At 36.7% G+C, this 27,778-nt stretch overlaps 1 protein-coding gene across 1 annotated transcript in view; it reads right to left on the minus strand.

Annotated features, from left to right (window-relative positions):
• Window positions 1-27,778, minus strand: part of ANKS1B (ankyrin repeat and sterile alpha motif domain containing 1B) — a 418,757-nt gene that overhangs the window by 128,600 nt on the left and 262,379 nt on the right. The window contains 1 exon segment of the mRNA XM_032689488.1: window positions 23,391-23,543. Within this exon segment, the coding sequence (XP_032545379.1) occupies window positions 23,391-23,543 (153 nt within the window).

Below are 27,778 nucleotides of genomic sequence, written 5' to 3' on the forward strand. Positions count from 1 at the left end.
GAGGAAATTCTTTACTGTGAGACTGGTGAGGCACTGGAACAGGTTATCCAGAGAGGTTGTGGATAACCCAATCCTGTAAGTGCTCAAGGCCAGGTTGGATAAAGACTTGAGCAGCGTGGTGTACTTGGATGTGTGCCGGCCCATGGAAGGGGTGGCTGGGACTAGATGATCTTTAAGGTCCATTTCAACCCCTTAACATTCTATGATTCCATGATTCTATGATATGAGCAAGTAGATTACTATATCCAAACCTACGGATTTGTTGAAAGATCTAAATAATCTCAAATCAAATAAAAAATTACTGATATATTGTAAACTATATAAACAACAAGATTGTTACATTCTGGAGGATTTTAATAATGAAAGGAGTCACTAGTCACATGCCATTGTTATATTGCATTCAGCTACCTCTATGCTTCTGGTGAGGGCCCAAAGCACATCCCTTCTGGTGCCTGTGGCATCAGGGAGGCCCCCAGACACCGCCATCAGGAAGCCCTGCATGACAAGCCTGGGACCATATCTGACTCCAGTCCCCACACCCTGCCTGATCCTGACACCCACCCATGGGCCGACGTCCCAGGGCAGCCTCAACCGGTTCCCTTCCCCAGGAAAGTGCCCAATGCCTAGGGCTGCCCTGGTTCCCCCTCTGGCTGCCCTGCTCCTGGCTGGGGTAGTGGGATGGGGCTAGGCTGCCAGGCCCTGCTGTGCTGCCCAGAGGAGCCCCCAGTCTTGCAGGACCCCATCATTTCTGGACTCTTGCTAATTCTTGTTGTACCTTCATCTATTCTCAAAATCCGTTCCAGCACCAATGGTAAAACATTCTTTTAAATGTTCTGCAAAGTGACTCCATAAAAGAGACGATGGAGCTCTATGGTGTGCGTTACACATCAGCTTAGTTCAGCTTTGAAATACTACAGTTTTAAAAAACAGTGCTCGAGACTCCCATTGGTATCTTACCAGGGAAGCTGAGTCATTTCTGGCTCAGGCACTGCCAGTCATAGGGAAAGAGGCTGTAGCCGCAACGGAGGGTGCTGCCTGCACCCACACCATCCCACCTGCCAGGCACATCTGACTGCTGAAGTGCTGCAGCACAGTCAGTGTGGTATCAGGTTCCCCCTCTGTATTCCTGCCCTACCGTGAAACAGGCAAAAACTCCCAATGGAAGCAAGTCACAGGCTGAGATGTACTTAAGCACCAACTGAACAGCCACCCAGATGTGTGACAGCCTGTGCTGATGTACCCAGGTAGCACAGCTACTGAAAGCACCACATCTGTGGTACCAGGAGTTTCAACAGATATCCCCTTGGATAAAATTTGGGATGGAACAATTAATTGGTAAAGGATAAACCAGTTTCCATGTGGTAAGCCAGGATATATGAGACCTCTGAAATTACACCTTCGCACTGCAGTGCAGGCAAACAGAGCCACCCCATCAGTGCAGGACAGCAGGAAGAGTCTGTTTTGCTTGCTTTTTACCTGATCAAATGGAAATAAAATTAAAATCACTCATAACAAAATACGGATATAAATAATTTTTCTTCTAGAGTGGATAGAAACACTGATTATGAGTCAGAAAGTCACTGTGACAAGCACTATGCAGATAACAGAGTGATCCCTGCTCTGAGGAGTTTTCATTGTTAATGTAGTAATGTCTACAGAGTAAGCAACAGAAAAAGTAGCAGACTTTAATTTACAGTTGATGTCAAAATTAGAAAGCAAGCCAAAAACCTGGATATCATAGAATGTGAGATCACTGAAAAGCAGAGCAAAATTGTTGGAAACAAAATAATAATGGAAGATATATAACAGCAAATACCTAGATTATTCTCACCCATACTTTTTATCAACTCTTAGAGTAATTTTTCAAAATCATGTATAGTAATAAAGTAAAACACAGTAATAAGGGCAGGCTGCCAAATAGTATTTACAACACAAATCAAAGGGGTATGCTGCAGTACACATTAAAATTTAAATGTTCCATCTGCTGCTTGTATGACAGTATTGTGAGGAAGACAGAAAAGGAAAACTTTTGTCACTAATTAAAACTCCTCATTGAAATCCAAGTCCTTAGAATTTTATATAAGTGTTCTTATAGCAAGACAGTAATCAAGATGAGTTTCAGTATAGCTGAAACAAAAAGAACTGGGAGTTAAATATACACATTTGTCATTGCAGATAGCACAGGAGATTTTTAAGGTGGTCTAATGCATGTATATACCTTCTGATACCAGGGTAAAATTCATACTGAAGTCACAAATGCTCCCATCTTTTCTGGAATACTAGGATACAATGCAATGAGTAGAAAAATAGAGGAAGAAGCAAAAAAAAAAAAAATCTTTTTTTCAAGCAGCTCTTCAATGCTGCCAAAAGGGTATGCCAAAAGGGTACCTGGAAACTTCTGAATGTGTGCTCTAGTGCCTGGAGACACTTTCCGAACACTGTTTAATTTATTAGATCGACATAGCTATGGAATTCATTGTTCTAAGGTCACAACTAATTTGGTAATGTACCATAAGCCAGAGAGGTTATGTCTGTTGCTTGCTTGTTACTGCAGCTAGTACAAATCCACCAGGAATAATGGACACTTACATGGAATTTAAGAGGTAGTATCCTGCGCAGTCCTGATGGAAAGGCATGTAATAATGCCTTTGCAAACCACGTGTGAAATCAGAATTCTAATCAAAAACAATCTTCAAAGTTTTCTGTCTCTTTCTGTCCTAAATTTTCTTTGTGTTAAGAACCACCAAGAAAATTTAAAATCTGTCAAGCTGATTTGTGACATTTTATATGTTCTCGTGAGAAACAACATACCATAAGAGGTTAGTCTTGAAATAAAGCTCCCAATCATAAACAATATTTAAGACATAACAGAAATATTCTTTTGAAATACCAGGAGAAAAGAAATATACTTTCAGGCTTCTGAGTTCAAAAATTCTGGCAATGCCAATTAGGAACCATATGAAAAAGTTTTTCATGCCTCAAAGAACCTCTCTGTTCTTTATCTTGAGGAGTAAGACAAACCTGAAATGTCTAAATGTTGGCAGAAGATCATTTTGTTTTCACATAAATGTTGTAGATCGTGAATAATGGCATTCTCTAAGTATGTACTCTTCCTTTGTTTAAAGTATGGCTTGTGGTCAGAACTTAACCTCAGTAGTCTTGTAGTAGTGCTAGTAGTGTTGCTTAGAAAAGAAAAAAAAAATAATACTCCTTGCTAGATCTTCACACCCACATTGCCTTAGTATTTGTTACAATGATTTCCTGGTTAAGACAAGAAACATTAGTCAAAATAATTGAAAAGCAAGCTTCCATTAGTTGTTAACTCATGAGTTTCTGGGTTTTAATCATAAAGACTGAGTAGTTTTTTTGTATTTCAAAGGCATGTCTGCTCCAGCTTCACTCTGGTAAAAATAAATATTGCAAATCCCCACATTTCTGTATTGGCTACTGAGTGCTTACTTACATTTGACTACAAAGAGAGTTACTTTGTCTCCATAGATACATTTCTATCTATGTGTTCACAATACAGCAATATATCCTGTATTGTTATATCTTGTTCTAGTTCGTCTTATGTCTTTCTGACAGAGAATGACAGAAGTCACAAGAGTATTTCAACACATGACTCACAATCCGTTGCACATTTGATCTTCTATTTACCTGGCATTTTTAGGCAAGCTTTCTAGAGCTTAGAAAGCATTTACATCACACCTTTACAATACTTCTGATATGGATGACTGGCTATGGCAAGATAAAAGAATGAATATGAGCTTTAGAAAAAGTGTATCAGAAAAAGATGGAACTTTCTGTGTCTGCAAATCAAATCAGTGTTCTTTAAAAAATGCCATAGCCCTCTTCAGACTGGTTTACTCTTCTTGATGAATGTCTTTTGGTTGTTGCAATCTTTTGAGATCCTTGTGTACAGGGAAATATCTCTACTTCTAGTCTTGTTCTAGTCTTGAAGTAGATCTCCATTCTACACATACCATGAAAAGAAATAAGAAGATTATTCTGGTAAAGTGGGGCACCAATCCATTTAAAATTCCATGCATAGGTTGTGTGGCATAGCATTAGATGAAAACAGCTGATAAGTAGATGTTCTGCACCTTTATATTTAATAACAATGCATGGCTGATTTTACAAGCTTTCTTAACAGTGAGTTAAAAAAATCCCCCATCATCTGCAAGACAGTATCCACAAGTTCTGGAGATGATGATCATGTTAATTGTGGGAGTGCTGTTAAACCCTAGATACAAACCAGCACAAACATAAGCTCAGAAAAGCGCATCCAAGCACAAATTAGCACTGATTTTGTTGTACACACATTCTGTAAAATGGACAATCTCATGCGAGATTTAAGAACTTGAAAGGGCAGAAGAAACGTAAGAATTTATGAAATGTCCTTGTCTTTTGCTTCCTACTTTTTGTGACATTCAGTCTAGGGCTTTTTGAAAGATTGATTTGTGACCAGTCAATATTTAAACTGGAAAACTAATGTCAGATGAATTGTAATTGTCAGTAGTACATGATATGAGCTCTCATTTCAGGCGTGATGGCAGTCTGTGTTGCATTGGGGGTCTGACAATAATTTCTAATGTCTCAGCAGAGCTATTGTCAATAGGCTTATATTTGTTGCATATGAGATTACATGTCCACCAGAAATAAATATAAGACCACATATACTGAATTAGTTTAAAAAACATTAATTACCAGAATTGGTTTTCTGGTGTGCAGACTGGGAATTTATCATATCTCTTCTGTTGTATTTTCTATATTATTCTCCATATTATTCTGAAATTCATTCATTAGCATATTAGGAAAATCCAAACACAGTTGAAACAAACTGAGCTCTGTAGTCAGTTTATGGAAATATTTGTAGTTACCTAGCATTAATAACATGTACTATGTTAGCAATAATAACCAACTGTCTAACAGCAGAAATGTAAAAAAAAAAAAAGACAGAAAAACTTTTCAGACCCTTTTTTTTGTTTTATTTAATATAGAAAATCCTACACCTTTTGTAGAACAGCAACTCATTCTAAACCTTCTTGAAAGGCCAGGACTTGTGGTAATGAGTAACACTTTTTACTAGACCAGACTGACACATCTGGGAGATACAGGTGTTGGGGCAACACCTGAGAATATGCAAGATGCATTTCTCAAGTTGTATATCTCAGGCTATTTGAGAAAAAAAGTAGTTGGTATTTGTGAAATAGAGGAATTGCAAAGGGAAAAGGTGATAACTCTAAGCTGATTTTAATAAAAATATGAATGGCTGAACTGGGCCATAGCAGAGCTCTAGAGAAGTTTTTTTAAACAAATATCCTACTTAAGCAATGGCCCATACAAAAAGAAAGTCCCCTGGCCGCATATTTGCTCATGTCCTATTGTCACATTCCACCTTAGATGATAAAATGTTTTAAATGCAATGACTGTACTCATTTAAAATTCTACTTAGATTGATGATATCTCATAAAAAATGTAATTAAAAGTCCACTCTGATTACAGTACAAGATTACAAGTTCATGAAGGTAATTTTGAAGGCTAAAGTAAAATAGAGCTCTAGCAGTTTAGATAAATTCTAGCAGTTAGATAAATACTAATTACTTACCAATGGAATTTCACATTACTAAAGTCTCATACCTCGGTCTTATTTGATCAAGGCTATTTTATCCTTAGTCAAGAAATATGGTATTAATGCTACTATTCAAAATATAACTAAATGTTGGGATTTTGACATACTCAGAATAGTTAGGAAAACAACACAGGAAAAAAAAAAAGAGCACAGAATTGCCATGCACTAACATTCTTGGTCCCTGTTAGAAGAGCACCAGACCCACCTAGTGGAATTTTCCTTTATTACAATGACTCTAAAATGCCATCTTGTAATCAGTATGGCAATATATGCTGCTTGGTGGGAGAGTTAATATGTGTTATTGCCACTGAATCACTCAAGTTAAGGCTGGTGCGATTCCAACTAGGTTTCTGCCCTGTACTCCTGTCACACAGGGCTGTTACTTTATTGTACGTTGGTTTTCACCTACTTTAAACGTATCAAAGGATGATGTTTACACTGCTCATTTAGAGACCTTTTCTTCAAACTTTTCATATGTTGTGAATATTTTTTCCTGTAATTAATTTAAATGTGTCTTTTTAATGTAATCTTACTTTTTAAAAAATCGAATACACTACTCTGACAACTTTCTAGTTTTAAACTTCAAACCTATGAAGTTCTGTCACATCCCTTCTGTAGCTGATAGTGGTATTGGCAACAGTATTAAATTCTTTTACTGATATCTTTTAATTGGACTTTTTCAACTAGCTCATGAACCTTTTTTGTCTTCTCTCAATTCCCTGAAGCACACCTTAGTATCTCTTTCTGGTGATATGTGCAAAACGGCACTAAAATGATGCACAGAAATATCAACAGCACTCTAAAATACGTTTTTCATAACATGCCTTTTTATAACTATAAGAACCTATTCAAACTAATTTGTATTTTGAACTAATCTCAGGAATACGGGCAGGAGTTGGTGATTCTCTATGTATGGCTCCTCTGTTTTCAGCACATAGGAAAGCATAATCAAATTGGGTTTGTGCTATTTGAATGGGATTTATCTTTCCTGAATAAGAATCATAGGTCCTGGATAGAATAAGGGAATTTAAAAAGAGAATAGGAAAATCTGTTTCATATGGGATTATTCTCCAAAAAATGAGGTTATTTCCTTTAGCTATTCTTTCTATATATAACTAAGAGTATGGATTTAAAAAGACATGGCAAAAGTTGTTCTCTTTTGTGATACAAATGACATAGAAGTAAGAGACATATAATTGCAGGACCGAAAAGAACCCAGATGTATGACACATGATGTTCCTAAAGAGTAGGCATCATTTAGCACTCTGGTACATCCAGTGGCTGTTAATCATAATGGTGTGGTACAATAACCTTCTCAGAACATACCAAGACTTTCCAGTATGTTTCTACAGCTGAGAACAGGTTTCTAGGGGAAACAGGTTTCATCTCAGAACTTTTGATACTGGGACTATTATTATTTTTAATTATTATTTTTCTTGGATATCACATTTTTAAGTCAATAATTTCTATTGCATTTTCTCACATACAAAGCCATGTACAGATTTAGAGTGATATTTGTCTTACAGCACATAAAATGTCCACAAAAGAGGCCTCAGTACTCATGTAAAGGTTCCTTTAATTAACAGAGAAAAATAGGCACCTTTAAGGCATGACTCATTTGATGTAACTGAAGCATTTGCTTTAGGATGAGATGAATCATATCAGAGAAATGACTGCATATCTTCGATGATTATAGCAAGAAACTTGACATGTATCTCCTATGACTGAGATGTAAATATGAATTTCACTGATATAGCCAGCAACTGAAATTTTATTCCTTCATAGATCCCTCTTTTGCTAAAATAGAATATAACATGTTCATCACAGGTCAAAGAAAACACTAATGATTTCTTTCCTGTTGTCTGCAATTTCAAGTGATCATCTAGGTAAATGAAATAAACTTTCAAGATTTTCAAAATTTCAAAATTTTCTTTTCAGAACTGTGATTCTGTTAGAAAAAACAGTGTCTCTCTCTTGAGCCAGCTCATTTTAGCAGAAATAAAATAATCTGGAAAGTTTCCAGTATATCCATGATTGCATACTGTAGGACCAATCGCTGCAAAGAACTTAAAAATTAACACATGTATATGAAAAGTATAAGTTTTTCCAACAATGCAATGTCTTGCTCCCTTCACCTACTTAATGAGTGGAATATGTAAAATGACTAATTAATATGATGCACAGATGAAAGATATAGTTATGAATTTTGCTCAACATTGTCCTTTATTTGGCAAAACTTTGTAAAGAAACGCTTCAAACTCTCTTCAGAAACTTGAAGCATTTTAGGAATAGCTGGTTAGACAATGTACTCTAAAATACTGACAGTGTAACTGAGATTCCTTCTGTTTATCCATGAGGAGAGAAACTGGTTGAGTTAAAGCTCTGTGAGAATGTCATTAGTCTTGGGTTTTATTGCTCATGCTGTAGTACCATATGAAGACTGGCAAAAGAAAAGTTTTAAGAAATAAAAGCCAGGGGAGGGATGACATAAGCAAAATAAACACAACACAAGAAGCAGATCAGTATAAGTACATACTAAATTACGTCATCCTATTAAATGATTGTGTAATGCTTGGGGTTTTATATTGCTTTGTATATATCTTCACATATCGACTGAACACCCTACAGTACTCTACTGCTACAGTCACTTGAGCACATGCATTTAAAACATTCTCAAAAGCCTCATGGCAAGTAATGCACTGAACAAGCATGCTGGGTTACTAAAATATCAATAAGTTTTATGAGGAGATACAGAAGAACTCCAAAACTTTACAGACACACAGACACACAAAAACTATGACACATGTACCACCAAGCCAAATTTTCAGCTGCTGGCAAGACAGCTTTGGTCAAAGTACTGAGGATATTAGGCCTCTAGATACATCCCAGAATGTACATTGCACTGACCAGTGTTTATTCTTTATGTACCAGGACAACTTACTTTCAGCATATCAGCTAAACAGGTTAGGAACTCAGGTGGGAAACTCATAGTGAGAGCAAACAAAGCTCCAAAATGCTTTAATGGAAACTGCCCTTGAGATAAAAAGGATAAAGCAAAAAACCAGATGTACAATGAAAAGAATTGATTTCACACAGTATTTTTCAAAGCCAAGTGTCAGCTAGCTTCTGAAACAAATAAAGCATGCTACTACTACTTATTATTTTACTAATTGCATGTAAAAACTGACTGTAGGTATTATCAGTAAAACTCATCTCTCTTACAATACAATAAAATTATTTGTTAGACAGAGATAGAGATTTTGGCAGATACCTGGAAAGGTTTTTTGTTTGGTTGGTTTTTTTTGTTTTGTTTTTCATTTGGTTTGGGTTTTTTGTGTGTTTTTGTTTATTTGCTTGTTTTTTCTTTCTTTTTTTTTTTACTTTCAAGACATCAGGAGGACATGACAAAGATTGAATCCGAGTACAAGATTTCAGATATTCAGAATTATGTTGGCTGTGATTCAGATGATAGATTTCTGCAGTATCAGTAAACACATTTCTGATTCTCTTATTCATTTCAATTTACCTTGGCATTTTCACATCAGAAGATTTATATTTCAGACCTTCTGAGTATATTTAGTGTCTTTATAATTGTTACATGCAGAATCAAACAAAATAAGTGAGTTTTCAGGACCAAATAAAATTCTTCATTCTCCTATTAAGGGGTCTGTGCTTAATTATGAGTAATATCTTCCTTGATTTCTATAGAAAACATCCAGTAGCTCATTCCATACTTACACAAAAAAAAAATAATTAGGATAACACAAACAAATGGGATGCTAAAATGCTGTTGCTTATGGAAATATAACAAATTGTCAGCAATAAACACAAAATCTCAGTCATTTTGCTTAACAGCACGTCCTGCAAAACAGTGAGGGGGTTTTATCCTGAACGCGTTGGAATATTCTGTGTTAAATCCCTGGGGAAATGCAGAGGAGATAGCAGCCAGATTGCTTCTCTTCCTTATCTGAATTCCAGCGACCATTAGAAATCTTGTGGTGAAAGTCTGAAGTACGTTATAGCAAAATCCACAAGAAAATATTTTGCCGAGAACCTCAGCTTAAATGAAACATCTCCAAAGAATCTTTTTTAAACTCTTAAACTCTTTCTTACATCAATGTATTCTTGACACAAATCTTCTTATCTGAAACAACTATCCAATGTTTTATTTCTTCTATAATACATGACATGTATTATCTTTCCCATTTCTGTAAATCATCATTTAGATAGACATAAAATAAGGACTTTAATATTTTTTCTGTTTTAAATGACACTTAGATACTCTGTGTTTGTTTCTTCATTATGTATTTCTAGTCGTTTTTGCTAAGCCCATTGGCATCTAGTGGCACTTGTTTCCCACTCTTGACATCTCAGCCTTGCATATAACTCCCTCATTTACTACCAGATCGCCTTAATTCTCAGTTTCCTCTTTCCCACGCTTCAGTTCTAGCAAATTTCCAAAGCCAACCTCTCCATATGCTTAGAGGCATATTAAATTTCTGTAATTTTTTTTTCTATCACATTGTCACATCTTATACTTCTGATTCCCAAGGAACCAGAAATTAAGGAAAAAAAATGTTCACATATCAGAGCAGATAACCCAAGATAATGAATTTTTTTTTGGTGGATGTCATGTACTAGTGCTCCTGTGTACTTTGCTATTAAAAGCAGGTAAGAAGAATTATTTCTCCTCGCAAATTGTTGCTCAGCTTCAGCTAAAGGAGCAGCGTAGATCTATCACTTCTCTTTAATAACGTAAATTTATGAACTAGCCCAGTGTTTTGCCATCCATTCTCCTCAGCTATGGCTTTGATACTTACCTATTGCTTATATAAATCTTACATAAATTTAACTCATAAGACAGGAAGCACAATCTACCCTGCATTTGGTTACGTTCACTGAAAGCACAGTAGAACCATATTGCGTGTGGGAACACAAATGTCTTAAATACTTAGCTCTGCATAATTCTTCCTCTTGTGCTTCATGTGTGCATGTGACTGCATATGCATTTCTTTGTAGCTTACTGAAGGGGAAAGTATTTTAAAGAAAGACCATATGACTTTTCAAGTAGATCACGTATGTGAAGAGTTGATGAGGAAAAAATCCTTTTGATGATAGAGACTGAAAGACAGCCATTAGCAGCTCGTCTGCAACTTCCCAAGAGGGTTATTATTCAATTTATTGCTTTAAATGGCATCATGAAGTCCAGACCCTGAGAAAATCGCAATGGCCAGGTGCTTGGACTGATGCCTCCAGAGTGATAAAAAATGCTATTTGGAAAACCGATATATGTCCTTTACTGATCAGAGTGTTCATATAACCTGACTGACTCAGACAGGTTCTGATCCAGCTTTCAACACACAATCACAAGAATAACTAAGGTATAATTACATTTTTTCCAGTAGCTTCTGTCATTAGTGCATTTGAATCAGGTGCTTAGTTCATCACTGAAAAAAACCACAGATAAAACATTGCAATAGATTTTGAAACTGACTTTCTGTTTTGAACACCATAAAATTAGAAAGAGCTCTCATTTTCTATTAACAAAGACATTCACAATAGCTATGTTGTAATTAATTATCCCAATAACATTTTGAATATCATTGCACAAAGAAATGAGTTTAACTGCATTTTCTCAAATTCTTTTTCAAATTATAGTAGTGAATTCAAATCCGTACAAATACTACTTTTGGATGAATACTGCATGCTTTAAAATAAGCAATGAATAAGAAAGTACAAACCCAGGTAGGAATATAAATCAGGAGTTAAATGTACTTAACCTTGCAATGTCTTGATCATTATGAAAGGGATCGCAAATACCTGCCAATAAGTAGGATGTAAACACTGGGGCTGCCATTATAACTGTAGATAATGGTATGTAATTTTGAAATAATACAGACTGAATATGACAGGTTTCTCAGTAGCATCAGCTACTTGAATTTTGAATTGTCCTTTATGAAAAGTGACCAAAATGTTAATCCTTTGAAAGTTAAAATCAGTGAAAGACAAAAATCCTTGAAGATGACTTTAAGGACACAAGCCCTGTTGGCTGTAGGCTGCAATAGAACCTTTTACATTTAAGTAAATACTTCTCTTCCCCTCATCTTTAATATGTTGAAAAACATTGACCTTACTTCTATTAATAATCTTGGTATAATACTTTGCAGTCTTTTTTTAAATCCAGGACCATATCTGTATGATACAAATGCAGTGGACTGCAGAGATATCCAAGCTAGCTCTGAACAATGTGAGATGGGAGAATCAAGAAAAAGACCCAGGACAATGCTGCTGTCCTATTTCTGGCACATTAATCACGCTGATAGGTCTATATGGCACAGCACTGCATTGGCTCTTACGCCTGAGAATGTTAACAAAATGTGCTGTACAGGGAAAATATTTCTAAAATGTTTTTGATCTTCAATATCTTTATAGCTAAAATGACTGCCATTCAGTCCCCTTTATCTCTAACTATTAAAATCAGTTGAGCACAGAAGACAAATTTGATACATTCTTGGGAATTTTAATTGGAAATATTGACTCCTCATAATATCCTATAGAGCAATGTAGAAGCAGAAACAAAAAGATTTTTAAACATTTAAAAGAAAAATGATTTCTCCTTTGCACACTGCTGAACAGGAGATATACTTGAAAAACACAGTATTCTTTTAAAAGCATTAAATAGTACTGCAGTCCTTGAAAACATTATGTAATAGATTCTGCAGCATTATTTCTTTACAAAAAAGGGATACTTCTTTATGATTTTATATCACTTCAAATTTCTTCAAAGTAAAGACCCAAGTATTGCTTTACAATGGTAACATAATTATGTTCTTGTTTGCTTTTATCTATCATCAACTTGAATTATTTTATATTGACCTTCAGTCAACACAATCTGCTTTAAAATGCCATAGGCTAAAACTGTGAGAGGTAGGTTTTGTGGACAGAAAATAAAAACATTTGAAACAAGCCATTTATTCCAGCACAAGTATCGCAAATATTGTCTAGGAAATAAAATTAAAATACTCATAATGAAATCATTTTAGAGCAACTATCTTTTACTACAATCCTAAGACTGCACATTTCAGAGGCCATATTCAACAATAGGATGTGTGTAAAATTTCTAAATTAATATCAGCTTAAAAAAATACAATAGAAATCCAATTTTTTTGCTGGTTCATCAACACTGAAAAGGTTAAACTGGTAAAATATAACTATTCAAGGCTCTTCTAAGCTATTGAAGGCAGAACAAGTTGTTGCCTAGGACAACAAAATATTTAGTGACTATTTTATCTGTTTTTGTAGAGAACTTGTGGGCTGGCAGAAGAGGTTATTTTGCAGTGGTTGTAAAGGAAATAAGAAGTCTATTGTACTCCCTGGAAAGGAGATCACATTCTAAAACTTGAAATATGAACCTTCTGATAGAACACTGAGATTTTAGACAGAAAATCAAATGATAAGGCAATTTATTTGCCCTCTGAATGGAGGGAGATTTTGTTAGGATATTTCAGTCAGTACGCTCTCTGGTAATTGGCAGGGCAGGTTGCTTTACAATGCAAGATAATTTTTTTATTAAATCAATCATTTGCACTTCTTACTGTGTTGCAGGACAAGAAAATGATCCTGCAGGTGGAATACAATAGGTGCTAAAATTGCTCAGCTTTGATTATTAGTACTAAAAATGGCTGCCAATCACTACCTGATTATAATTTGTTTGAAGAGATCGTGGAGGGGAGAGAAGGAAAGAAACAAAAGAGAAAAGGAGAGGGGGATAGCTCTGGTTTTAAGAATTCTAAAGCGAATGTTTGCCTCCGAAAAGAGGGAAAAGTGATTGTTAAAAAATCATATCATTTTGATAGGACTAAATTCTTGTATTTAAAAATAAATGCAGGATATCAGAAACATTAAAAAATCTGCAAATTTCAACGGCTAGATGTACAGATCAAACATGGTTATTTTACTATCACTTTTAAATCAGGAAACAGAATTATTTTGTTATTGCCATAGCATAAGGAAATAACAGAATTAGGAAAATTACTTCAAAGTACTTTTATCATGTCTTCTATTTAAATAACCTCTAGTGCAAAATGACACTAGATGGATTACAAAAGAATCGTTATACTACCAAAAAACTGTCATTATATTGTTCACAGAGCAAATGTTTCCTCTTTCTCTCTTTCTTTACCATGTTGTATTGTAAACTGAATAAAACACTGTATTTGAACTAAAAGGTTTGTTTTTCCTCCCACTCCTCTGGAGTCTGAGCACTGCCATGATCCAAGGTGGGAGTGGGAAGAGGTAAACAGTAGATGGTTAAAAAAATTGCCATGGTTTATGTCATCTGCTGCAAGTAACAGTACAGAGGAAAGAGAATGATGTACTTAAAAAGTATTTTCATTAGCATAACAAACAGATGGAAGTTTACATATCAAATCACTCAAAGGCTATAAGATCGCTACCTATGCAAAATGTTAAACATGTTGTGAAGTTAAAATATTGGCACATGGATTTGTTGACGATACAAGCTTTCGATGAGATTTCTAGAAACAGCCACTGCAATACTACAAAATAACAACAATTTCTAAATTATAAGTAACATCCATAGTTCTTTAGGAACTGAGTAACTAATGGAGCTGCTACCAGTATTCAAAGCAGAAAAGAATCTGACTGCAGAATAATTTTCAAATGCAAGATTCAAAGGAAAAAATCCACTATATGATTACAATTGATAAGTATTTAATTATTGCAAAAGAAACAAAGATATACATTATTTAAATCCTTTTGAGATCTCTGTGAGAGCCCTGGATGAAAAAAATCTACACAACTATTGTGTATGGGCAAAAAAATGCTGTTTGTATAACACCTCATAACCTTTTTTTGCACACGCAATGAACCTACTGATTCAATTTCAAATGGAAATAGAGTATTTTGGACAATTATCCTTCGTATTTGCAACCATAGTAGCTAATACATATTAATATAACCTCATTTGTTGCATTGTTCTACTAATGCAGGAGCAACTGAACAAATCCATATACATGTCTTACCTCATGAAGAAATAACGCGTCATGATGAAAGCTATTCAGTTCCACACTGATCTTCAGAGTTTTTGATGTGAAATATATGAAAAACTACCTTGTTGTCAAAAGAACGCTTAATATTTGGTCCTATATTTGTATTAATTAGGATAGTTTTGCAAACAGATGAGCCAAAGAATTTGAATGGATACTGAAGGTGTCCTTCATATTTCCTCAAATCAATCAAGGCCATGCACTAACCATTTCAAAATTGTAGTTATTGAATACAAAAATCACCATAAATATAGCAGAAAAGGTTTTCTTAAATGTCTTAGTGCATCTTATAAATAGACTACTCAGTCTGCCTGGCAGAGAATTTTAAAGATTCCTGTAAAACTTTCAAATGCTAGAAATTTTTTATCCTCAGTACAACAGGCACATTTTATTTTTACAGGATGTCAAAGGCATTCTCAAGCGTTTTAGAATGTGCTTGAGAAACTCTGAAATTTAGAAACTTTGAAATACAAGACTTCTGGTTTTGCACCAGTACATCAACATGGTTGTCTTGAAAGAAGTATTGGTTCACATAAATTATCTTCCAGTACTTAATCGAGTACTCTAGGAATATGGTCCTGAATGTCTGGAAAGAGTGAATAAAGAAAAAGTCCTACAGACAATTTTATACACTCAACAACTATAGAAGATATTTTTAATCAAAATACCTAACAACTTGAGATCCCACAGCCTATTGGTAATGCAGCTTCTCCTGATCATCAAATATGTTGGAGCCATTTAGAAAGCAACTACAGGAAGAGCTATGGGCATCTTTATCAACCAGGAGTATCTCTGGGAGATCAGAAAGGACTGTGACTCCAAGCACTCTTAGTTCTTTTCAGTGATATGACATCTAGCAAGAGGCTCTGAGGTAGAGAGAAAAAGTTACAGGAATTGTATTCTGCAGTCACGGTGTCTGAGAATATGTTATTGAGATGTAATGTTTCATTCCTTTCTAAAAACTGCAGAGTGGCATGCTTGGGAAATCAAGTAACAACAAGAGGAGTCACAGAGTACTTTTTCATACAGAATCTGAAGGACAGCCCTCCTAAGAAAAAGGCATCTTTTCATGCTAGATAGTATGGGAAATTAAGCTGTCAAGTGAGCACTGTACGAAATCCATCCAATTGGTGTGTACTACCCAGTAAAATTGTGGAGTTACTATCTGCTTTGCTGGAGTAGATGAGAGGGCTGCAAAGCAAGAGACTAACCTGATCAAGGAATCTGAATGTAGTATGTGGTTCATATTAAAGTTCTTTAAGCAGAGACTGTAAGATGTATGGATGTGGTAGGTGTATTAGTCAGTTAAGGCTTCATGAGAGCTTTGGGAACTAAGCTGGACACAGTGGTTTCTATTAGACCTATAGGTTCAAGATACATACGTATATAAAGGAACTCTGACCTTGAAATTAGACATGTATCACTGGCACTCTGCAACTGTACTGAAGCTGTAAAGAGAAGGACCAGATAGATACAGAACAAGGATTTCTGGAAGTATGAAATTGCTAAATGAAGTAAGACTCTTCGGTTTACAAATCAGATGTTGAAAGGAGAAATTATAAAAGTATGTAAAATGAACCACAGCACAGAAAAAATAAATAGAGAAGGAATTCAAGGATGAATTTGCTGAACTGCTAGCAATGATGTATAACTTTTCCCTTAAAAACTTGTTATCTGAGGACTGAAGAGTGACAAAATTGATGCCAATTTTTGAAAACAGTTTCATGGAAGATTCATGGAAATACTAGCCTGTCTCAGGCAAAATAGTAGGAATGTGAAAATGCACACATGGATAAATACAACCAGGAAGAGCTAAAGTGACTGCATGTAAGGATGCCTCATATCTCAAGAACCTATTGGTGTTCTTTAAAACAGTCAAAAATATGTAGAGAATCTGCTTGTTTACATGAATTTTTAAAGTCTTCTGATGAAGCCACTCTTAAAAGGCTTTTAAGAAAAAAAAAACCACAAAACAGCAGTTATGACATTAAACCATAAGAAGAGGTTGTGTCATGGAGAAATAGCTGGTTAAACCAGGAAACTGCAGGAGAAAATGCAGTTTTCAAAGTGGAAGAAGATTCCTAGTGAACTCCTGAAGAGATCTGTGAATGGACCTCTGCAGCTCAATGTATTTATAGTTTCTGTAGGAAAGCAGACTAGCAGTAAGATCACAAAACTTGATGATGAGAAGACGTTGAAAAGTCAAGGAGCAGCTGGGAAGAACTGGCCCAATTCCAAAAGTCCCTGAGCTGAAAATTATTATTAAAAGAACGCTATGCTGATAATATGCTTGTCCTATCCATGTAACCTTCCCTGGTCATTTGTTTATGATGATTTTTATAGACACCACGGAGGGTTAGGTAGATGGACTGATCTGCTTCACTATGGCCATTTTTAGACTTTTTCATTCCTCCAGTACAAAATCTAGTGGGCTCTGGTGCAATAATCATGCAGCAGCTTTAAATAAAACTAAAAAACATATAATATATCATGGATCTTGTCAGTGATGTCCAAAGTATTTAGCTAGAAACTAATGGAAGGCAGCCCATTGGCAGCTAATTTCTCTCTTCTAGTATCTTTGCTCTGCCCCTGAATGGCAATCATTATACCTTAAGGAAAACCAGGAATGCAATCTGGGAGAAAGTATCAAGAACACTTCCCCAAAAGCTCAAAATCTGGACAGTAATTGAATCATTTGGTAAAGATTAATTTTACAGAAGACAAAGCTCGAATCATCCATATGAAAGAAGTATGCATGAAAAAAGAAGCTCACGGTGCAGGATGAACTAATTGAGAAGAAATGTAAACCAGGTCACTTCCATGTAACCCTCCTCCCAGGAGTTCAGCTATCTGTGATTCCAGACCTACTTTCAGTACAGTGCAGCTGTGCAACTGTTCTCAGTTTCCTTCTGAGAAAATTGCTAGGGCGTGAGAGGGAGCTGTGAGAGAGTACACAGGCTGGAAGCATTTGAGATAAGAAAGGCAAAGTTGCAGACATAAGTAAGATTGTTGAGACAGGGAAAACCTAGTACCTCAAAGGTTCAAGAATAAAAACACTCACATGAAGAGGTATAAAATCCTAACAAAAAAAAAGGAAATCAGAATACAGCAATTCAGCAACATCACAGATCAGCCTGTTCCAATGAGCCCCAGAGGCCAGCCCTCCCCTACCTGAGCTATGACTACTTGCCCATTAAATTGAGTGACTCATTTGGTGGGGGTTGATTTAATGCCTAGCTCATTAGTCCCACAGTGTATTGTGTGTTAGAGGATAAATAACTTGCTTTGTGCTTTTAAGCTGTTTATATCTTGCCTGAAGAATCTCTATGGTAAAAGTTCCCTGAAGACAGGGAGTCCCCAAGGGGGAAGGTTATGTAAGTAATCCAGAATAACAGACAAGAATAATATGATTAGTCATGTAGAAGAGCGTTTATACTTTAAAGCAAGGGTGCACACTTTAGATGGGTTAGGGGATTACAGAACATACTGGACTTTTTTTCAGCAGATGACATATATTTCAGAAAAGTTCCTCATAGCTACAGCACTGAATAAATGATATCTGAATCAGGATACAGAATTTGATCCGTCTAACGAGCCCAGAAATCTGGGAGACAAAAGTAGAAGTGTTGGGAAAGCCGATGCTGGGAGAAGGCATTCTGAATACTTGCAATCTCAGGATAAGAAAACTAGAACAATACTTCCCAAAAAGCACATCCCAGAAGGAAATGGATCTGGAAAAATTCTAAATTATCTACAAGAAAATTAATTAGTGAAACAAAAGCTAAATTTCAAAGTCTGAAGGTCTGTGTCCTGGGTTAAAAAGGGTTTTCCCCTGGGGTTGGAAAGTGTATAACTCCAGGGGGTGGTGTTCTTGGTGTTGACCCAATCAGTGCCCCTGCAAAATTAAAACATATCACACCAGACCGGAAACAAACGGAGAAGAGGACTTAGTTGGAGGAGAAGTAGTCATGTTTTAGGCCACGAGGAGAGAGAGGCTAGGAGCCTCGCTGCGGGCTGAGGTCCCCCAGTTCCGGCTAGGGGCTGCAGGAACTTGGAACAGTGTTAAACTGGGCCAAGTACTGTGGCTAAAAGCTGGGGGGCTTTCCTCGCTGTAAGGGGACAGCCAGAGACACTGAGACGGTGGCGGAGCAGCACTGAACAGAGAGCTGTGGCTGAGAGTCAAAGAAGATAACAAGCAGCAGGGATGGCATGGAACCAAGCTGAGAGACGCAGAGCTGTCCGATGGAGAGAGAGAACACCAAGCTCAGCGGAGGCTGTTTGGGGGTGAGACTTGGCTTTATTTCCCCAAACCCTTCGAAGACCCCTTTTTGGACTTCCACTTGAAGGGAGTCCTGAAATGCAGAGATGTCCTGGAGCTGGACCGGGACGGCCAGGAGGAATGTGGGGGAGGAAGATGCTTTCCTTTCCCCCTTCGCCATACTGGCAGTTTGAGACGGAGCAAAGGAGCTCTGGTAGAACGCTTGGGGCAAAGACTGAACTGAGAGCTGCCCTAAAAGTTCTGACTCAGGAGGAGCTTGAATCCCCTGAGGAAGGGACTTTCACGGGATGCCCTGCATTCCGTGATATGACCATGGTGAAGTAAGTGTTTGTCCCTGCTGGCAGTCCATGGGCGAGACCTTCGGTTGGAGCTGAAGGGCTGAGAGGGGTGAGAGAGAGACCCCTGCGTTGTAATGGAGAGAGAGAGAAAGATATTTTCCAGCTACAACTCCAGCTACGACTGCTGCCTTGAAGAGGAGAGACACTGCTGCCCTGGAAGTGGAAAGGATCTTCCTTCTTCCCTTCTGAACTTTTACTGGAGGGAAAGGAGGGACTTGATCTAATGTAAATATGTTGCTTTACCATAGGAGAGATAGTTAGAATTGTGTATATAATGTATTATAGTATTTATTTGTGTAAGTAATAAACTGTGATATAATTCCCTTTCCCCCATACTGAGTTGTGTTATGTCTGGAAAACCCTTTCACACTGAAACAAACTGTAGGAGTGGGGCTTGGACTTGGAAACTGGATTTTTGAGGGTCTCAAACCACCACAGTCTGACTCGTTGAAAAAGGGCTGAGAATGCTGGTGGGAGCTCACATGAAAAAAAAAAAACTTTTAAAATTACTTTTCTGATTCAAATGCTTTTAGAAATTGCTGCTTGATTGAGCTTGAAGAAACACTCTCTCTCTCTATATATATATACATATACACACAGAGAAGTCTGAAAGAAACTAGCATGTCAGATCAGACATTACCTTGCTGGAATAATTAGCAATACATTTCAGGAAGCTGCATATTAAATTTGTTTCTTAATGCCAGTGAGCCAGCTAGAGGACAAGAAAAGCTGAAGGAAGATGGCCTTTACCACCAATATCTCAGACCTTCTCTCTCTCTCATATGCTTGGTGTTCTCTTTGCAGTGTTTGTAAATGTCTTTGCCTAGATGGTAACTTACACAAATAATAAAATTGTGTTGGAAATAGAGTAAGAACTGTTCTTTTTAGGAAGACAAGAAGATTCAAAGTTCTGATCATGCCAACGTCCTATGGGAGTAAGGGGTAACTCATGAAGGATAACTTTAATCATAGAATCATTTAAGTTGGAAAAGACCTTTAAGTTCGTTGAGTTCAACCATAAACATAACACTGTCAAGTGCCACTAAACTATATCCCTAAGTGCCACACCTACATGTTTTTGAAATAGCTCCAGGGATGGTGACTCAACCACTTCCCTGGGCAGCCTGTTCCAATGCTTGACAACCCTTTTGGTGAAGAACTTTTTCCTAATACCCAATCTGAACCTTGAGGCCATTTCTTTCATTCTACTGTTTGTTACCTGGGAGAAGAGACTGACCCCCACCTGGCTACAACCTCCTTCAAGGTAAATATAGAGAGTAATAAGCCTCCTTTTCTCCAAGCTAAACAACCCCAGCTCCCTCAGCCGCTCTTCACAGGACTTATGCTTCAGACTCTTCACCAGCTTCGTTGCCCTTCTCTGGATATGCTCCAGTGCCTCAATGTTTTTCTTGTAGTGAGGGGTAGAAACAGATTTGAAGGTAGAGATAATATCCCCTCACTACAGGAACCCATGGATTATTTCCCAATGGCTAAATGGAAAGAAGTACCAAATACAAACAGAGGGATTCCTTGCACCAAATCAGGTATGTCTTTTATGTCAAGTTCAGTGGCTGAAACTGTTCAAAATTATAGCTAAAATGAAGAAGTTATCATTTCTGTAGCCCTTAACATATTTTTATTGCATATTTGAACATAAGTTTAAATTGAACTTCTTGTTCCATGTATAACTTAAGAACCAAGAGCCACCAAAACAAGGGTACTTTGAATTCTTTTCAGGATGCTGAGTCTGGTTTTTCTCTTATTTTTCAAATGCCTGGATTCTGACCTACTCAAGTGAAGAGTTCTGTTCCAGACTTAGTGGCTTTGACCTTTATATGTTCTTTTATGAAAAACTTTCTGTAATAAGCTTTTCTTTGCCATCACCTGAATGGGAAGTGAGACCTTTGAAATCAATTTCAGACAGCAGGCCTGCTGGTCAGAGCTAAGTATCTTGTTCTGTCAGACTGCACAATGCTTCAAAACAATTTCTTGTCCATTTCTGAAAGATTCCCCTCAATTGAAAGAGAAAAGTAACAGTAAATAATTTTCTAAGCTACAGCTTTTCTCAGTGAACATAATATCGTTACAGTTAGCTTAGCTGCTACTGATTGGGGGGAATAAAATATATACTGGTTGGACTAAAAGAGAAATGCATAGAATGTAGAACTTGTAGGAGTGACTTTTGGGAATGGTCCTGTGCAGGGCTAAGGGTTGGACTTGGTGATCCTTGAGGGTACCTTCCAACTCAGCATATTCCGTGATTTACTATGCTTTTGAACAACATAATCCAAACATATCAAGTGGGAAAAACATTTCTCTCTATAGATTTCTGTATCTATACAAATACTTATACAACTATTAAACAGCTTCTACTTGCAACTCATGGCAAAAGGGGGTGTTTTTCTAAGAAGTACAGACCCTCAATCAGAACATAATGTTAAGCTTTAAAATTAGAGGGATATATAGAGGTCTGGTTTATACTAGTTTTACAGAAGTGTATTCCTGTTAACTTCAGTGCAGATACTCCCCTTTTCATCAGTTTAAGCAAGTTTGGAATCAAATCAAAAACCTTTAATGAAGTTTTAATGATCCACTTGGGGGAGCTAAAGGGTAATCTGTTTCCAAATTGATTATGACAAAATGTTTGGGATGCAAAATTAAGTTACAGAATACAAGCAGAGTCTTCCACTTTTTTTTCCAACTCAGTGCTAGTTGTTAATCTGACTTAGCTTCTCAGGCAAAGGGTTCCCCAATTCTTATTAAAATCCAGCCACTTACAGAAAAAAGTCACAGTTATAAATAGCTTAGCAGCAGACACCCATAATAGCATCAATCATATCCTGACTTTAATTATACAACTACAAGATACACTGAATGCCATAGACATAACACATAAGGCAGAGTTTGGTCCTTACTCTACATTTTTGCGCCAGTTAACATTGACTGTAGTGTAACAGCAAGAAAAGAAATTCTAACATGCAATGGTTTTGTCTTTCAAGTGATATGAAATAACTCCATTTATATTTTTCTTTCTCTTCTTTTCTTTAGATGCCTGTCTCAGGCTATACCTACTTCTGCCTCATGCACCAGTTACTGTGTTGAAACATGGTTTTGCACTGTAGTTATGTTCTTCATTTCTCCAGCCTGGGACACAGTGGGAACTGTTCCATAGTATAAAACTATACCAACTGCTTTATCCTATGTTTGATTGCCTATGATTACTGGTAGCCCTTTGACTGTCTGGGACTCGGGCACTAATCAGAAACAAAGATGCAGTATCTCCTACAATGGAAGGAAGAGCAGAGCCTTTTGTCTGTGAAGAGTCAATAAAAATATGATATTGGGCTTTTCTTCATGTAGAGATTGTGCTAAAGTTCAGACAAACTGACAATACAGTTGATTTCAAAAGTCACAGCAGATCCAAAGCCACAATCATCTATCTTTCATAAGAGAAAACAACTCAGTTTCAGACACATAACTTACATGAAAATTCCACCAGCAAAGCTGTACAGTCAATGCCTTCATTGTAACAGTACAAACTTCATCTCATTCCGAATTACCCTGCAGTGCAGTCCACATTAAAGTCTATGGTTGCCCAATTTGGGCATCGAATGTAATTGACTCATGTAAATAAAGTTTCAAGCAAAAGTGATAATTAAAGAAAATACTGTGTTCTTTTAGCATTACCTAATAACTATACTTAAGGTTTCCTTGTTTTATGTTTACTTTAGACGGAGCACGTATAAAAAGTAAAATGTAAGTATCTTTATAAGAAGTACTTTAAAACTCATGCTTTGTAGCCATAAACTCCCAAAACATATTTTTAATGTCGTTCATCATCCTGAAGGTAAACACAATCATGTTGATTGAATACCATGCTAAAGATAATGGCAAAGTAAATGGAAGTAAAGGTACAGTCAGCCTAGGTACAGGCATAAAAGCTGTAGTCATTAACAGTACCTGATGACAGTATTTGTAGTGAAAATTGCTTTCCTGCTTTCTCCTTGATGTATAAGGACAAGTACTACGTAATGTATTTAGGAGGAACTACTGCTATAAATTGATCAACTTACATTAATTAATTCAATCTCCCAGATTTTTTTCACAAGGTCCATCGATGTATAGCCATTAATTAGAAAGGATTTGGTATAGTCACCCAGTTCAATGGAATCCAGCCATTCAGCTACAGAGGTGGGGTTGTAGCCATCGTGACCGATCTGCTTCATCTGAAAAACAAGAATGAGCAAAAGTTCCTGATTATACTCATTAAACATCTTTTAGGAAAGGAGTTATGGGTATTATTTTCTTTGGGTCAGTTATTCTCTGATCAACATTCTTTTAGTGATTAGTACAACATGAAATAATTTTGTGTGCAAAAGCAGTAATAAAACTTAGTTGTCAATGGATATTTTTTTATGGCTGCTTGCCTTTTACACCAGACTGTTCTAAGACTGTAGCTGGAGTTCAATTCTTACTAGACAGAGAATCCATGAGTGGGGGAAAGCAAAAGGGTGGAAGAGACATTATTAATATCCTGACTGCACAAAAATGTCAGATTTGCACCTACAGTTTCATAGAAGGGGAAGAAATTAGACTGAGAAATGGTTCCTTTGGTATCACTGCAAAGGAAACATATCACCTTGGTTATATTATTCCTAATTTATCTTTTCTACTAGGCTATCTGTTATTTTATAATGGTTGAAGCTGCACTGTACTTTTTCTGCCCCCAGGGAAGGTTTAAAAAAAGTCTCTTTCCTCTACCTGCTCACATTTTTCATGGAACTCCTGGGAATTTATCATATTTTAGATTGCTCACTGTCTGTAAAGTTGTTTGAGAGCGGACAATCGAATCAGATATTATTGGAATGGAATTGACAGAATGATGTGCACAGAAGTGCACCACTTGCATTTATATAGCAACACAGTCACCTAATCTCATAAATCTTGTTTTCATAAAAAACTAAGAAATACCACTGGTATCTTATTTTTCTGAATTTTGTTAAGCTACTAAGAAGTAAAAAGCTGCAATTTCTCTTTCACAATTGCCTCTCAGTGACAAAAGTGAAGACTTTCAAGCTAACCATTAAAGATAAAAATGTATAAAGCCTCTACCTGTGCAGTTTGTTATGCCATATTGTTTTTATGAATGTTAAAGCAATCTACAATAGTGGTAGAAATAGAAGTGGAATGAAGTAGAAAAAATTATGCAATAGCCTTAATTTTCAACAGTATTATAAGCATATCATCTTTCTACAGAAGTGTAACTATTGCTAACTTGATAATACACTGAACTGGTAAAATGTTAAGAAGCTTTAAAGGTTTAGAAACCTTGTGTTTTGCATAGGATCTCCTGACTGTGCAAGGGTGACACTGCGAATAGTGAAAGCCAGTCTCCCATTTCTGCCTGCTTATATACATTCCTACTTTAGGAGAAACAAGGGACGTTTGACAGAAACCTAATGCTTTGAGCTTAAGTTTGAAGTGACAAATTAATTTCAAAATGAGAGAATTCTGATCTTAATATCTTGCCTGAACCAATTTATTTCTCACAGTTTATCTGAAATATAATTTGAATTCAAAGCAGAGAAAAGAAAATTAAAGTCTGCATTTGAAAGCCGCTGTACTGCTCATCGATCTGTCCGTTCAAATGCAGAAAGCCAGCATGTCGTGATCTTGACCTTGGTTTCCTGCAGTATCAGAGAGCAGTGATGCAGGCACATTGCACCCTGAATATGACAGTTTACTCTTTTGCTGCAGACGTTGGGTATAAAATATTTAAATGATGTAGTGAAACCATTATCTTAAATCATAAAGGAAAGACAAGAGAAATCATATAATTAACAAAAGGAATTAAGCCTTTCAGGTCACTCCTGTAACAAAGGAATCATACTGGATAGTAAGAGCTCAGTTTTGTTGTTGAACCTGACATTTTGGAATTTATTTTCATCCTAATTTAAAAATAAATTATTCTATGTCAAAAGCATGGCAAATTCTTCTTTCATCGTCATTCAGATTTGCTTTAAATATTAGACTGATAGTAATCTGTCCAGCAGACTGCTAAAACATTGAGGATCCTGGGAGCTCTGACTCCTAGGAATCTTATTTCAAGAGCTGATTTTAAACAAGGTATGCTTAAACAGGTGACACTTGAAAAGCAAGAACCTGATAAACAGAAGAAGAAAAATCTTATATAGAGAAGATATGAAGACACACAGGGCCAACAAGGAACAAATGAGTTTGGAAAATATGGGTATTTTTGTTTCATTTGTCTAACAAAGCAAAACAAAGCACCATCAAAACAATTTTCAATGTATCCAGATGGGGTATGTTATGCAAATTATTTCTTTTGTTTATTACTACTTGATCTTTAATAAATTCTGATTTTAATATGACTTTTTTTTTGACCTGTTGATTGAAAAAACCCACGCAGTCTGGTCTGTAATTTTGGTAACCCAACAGCCTCTGAAAAGTAAGTACAGCACGGCAAGTTTCTAAATTCTCAATTCCCACTGGAGATCTTCAACAAAAGGGTTGTTAAAACAGATATTCCTCTAATATGGCTGCAGGCAAGTAAACACAGGTGAACAATAAGCAAGAGGCTGAGAACAACTGAAATGGATTTGACAATTTCACTGGATTTGGTCACTCAACAGCCTACATGAAACACTGGCCTGTTGCTGGGCAGCAGAATGCTCTGCAAGTATTTTCCCTCTTCCTATCCCAGAGATTTGGTTGCCTTTGTTCAAGGCCATGCTGCAGGTACTGCAGCTGCATAGCCTTGGATCAGTGTGAGGAAGAGTGGGGAGAAGTCTAGCCAGGGCCACCCCACCTTCTGCAGGAGCTGCCTGTGACCTCAGGTCCATGTCCTGACACTTGCCTGAGCTATGCTGTAGGTATGTCTGTGCCTGGCCACGCACCTTGCTGATTCTCAACCACTGAGTCACCCTCCAGATTGACCTTGTCCCATTTTCATCCCTATGGATGTCCTGTGGATTTGCTCTGGGATGTAGCTGCTCAGAGTCACTGACACCGTCCCTGCCTTTACGTGCCTTGTCCCAGTGCTTCCTGCCCGCTGTCCCCCTGAGCTCCCTCCCACTCCCCTCCCTGAGCCTACCTACCATGGCAGGACAGTTGTTCCTATCACAGAAAATTAATCTCAGAACTAGAATATATGCTATTAGTTTCATCACAAAAGCAATATTTTGTTTTCTCATGAACTAAGAACACCCTCTTATCTAAAAGAGACTTTCTAAAATGTGTCCAGTACATGAAAATTAATAAACTTTCAGTATCTGTCCTCTTGTACGGAAAGGTCTTTTTCTGTCCGTTAATAACATCAACTAGTTTATTAACTGTCATTCATAGCTGGCTGGATGTTTTCCTTTTACATACTTATTGACAGATATACTGGTTATATAGATGTGACAGTATCATTAATAGTATCTGCTTTTCATATAAAATGTTATTGAGTTTTGAAATAAAAACTCTTTGAAGTATCTCTCTGGAAGTGCTGTCCTTTTACTTTATGAGAATTCCAGTTTAGTTGCATCTTATCCCAGTCCTCATTAACAGGTCATAGCGCTTAGACTATGTTTTCTTCTATACTGCACTTTATTCTGTGATTCTGAGATTATCTTAGACTCCTCTCAGATCATTTAGACCCTGTAGGCTTCCTTCCTGATATTATTTGCTGTGATTTTTTTCTGAAAGAAGAACTCCCTCCTATCTACTGAGTGTATTTCCATGCATAATATTTCAATCATTTCGCATCAGCTACAACATATGCACCAGTGGTGTCAAACACCTAAGCAATGTGCATACTGTTTGACTCAGATCAGTGTCAAATCTCTGAGCTTCAAGTCATGACAGTGTTTCAAATATTAACTGCTCATAAATAGGGGCAGTATTGTTCTTCCACAGACACTACTACTAATTAACTTGGTTCTTTAGAGAACAATACCAATGTTAGCTCTTGCACTGCAGAAAATTTTTCCATGCTGACTGTAGAAAAGGCTAGGAATTGAAGTCCATAGGATTTAGAGAAAAAGAAATGTTTATGAAAATATAAAAAGGAGTGTGGAAGAAGACAGAAACCATATGAGATTTCTTTCCTAGGTCCTATTGATCTTTACTAGTATCACTTCCTTTGAAATGAATAAAAAGCAGAAGCCAGAAAGAGCTGTTTCTCATAATAAAATAGTAATGTCAAGTAGCATCTTAATGGGTTGAGAAATCCTTCACAAGAGACTGTCTGTACAACAGACTTTTTAAAGGTGCATCACTGCTGTGATTATATACCGTATTTTACATTAGGTCAAAAGGTACTTAAGTTTTTGCCTCTAAAAGGCAGTCAAACACAAATAGAGCTTCAAAGTAATCATATATGCACCAGAAGCATCAAGGTGAATTCAGTAACACAGACTATTGCCAGTTTTCTCTGATCTTCTCAGACAGATGGGGA

The sequence above is a fragment of the Chiroxiphia lanceolata genome, chromosome 5, assembly GCF_009829145.1.
Source record: "Chiroxiphia lanceolata isolate bChiLan1 chromosome 5, bChiLan1.pri, whole genome shotgun sequence".
In the NCBI taxonomy this organism is placed as follows: Eukaryota; Metazoa; Chordata; class Aves; order Passeriformes; family Pipridae; genus Chiroxiphia; species Chiroxiphia lanceolata.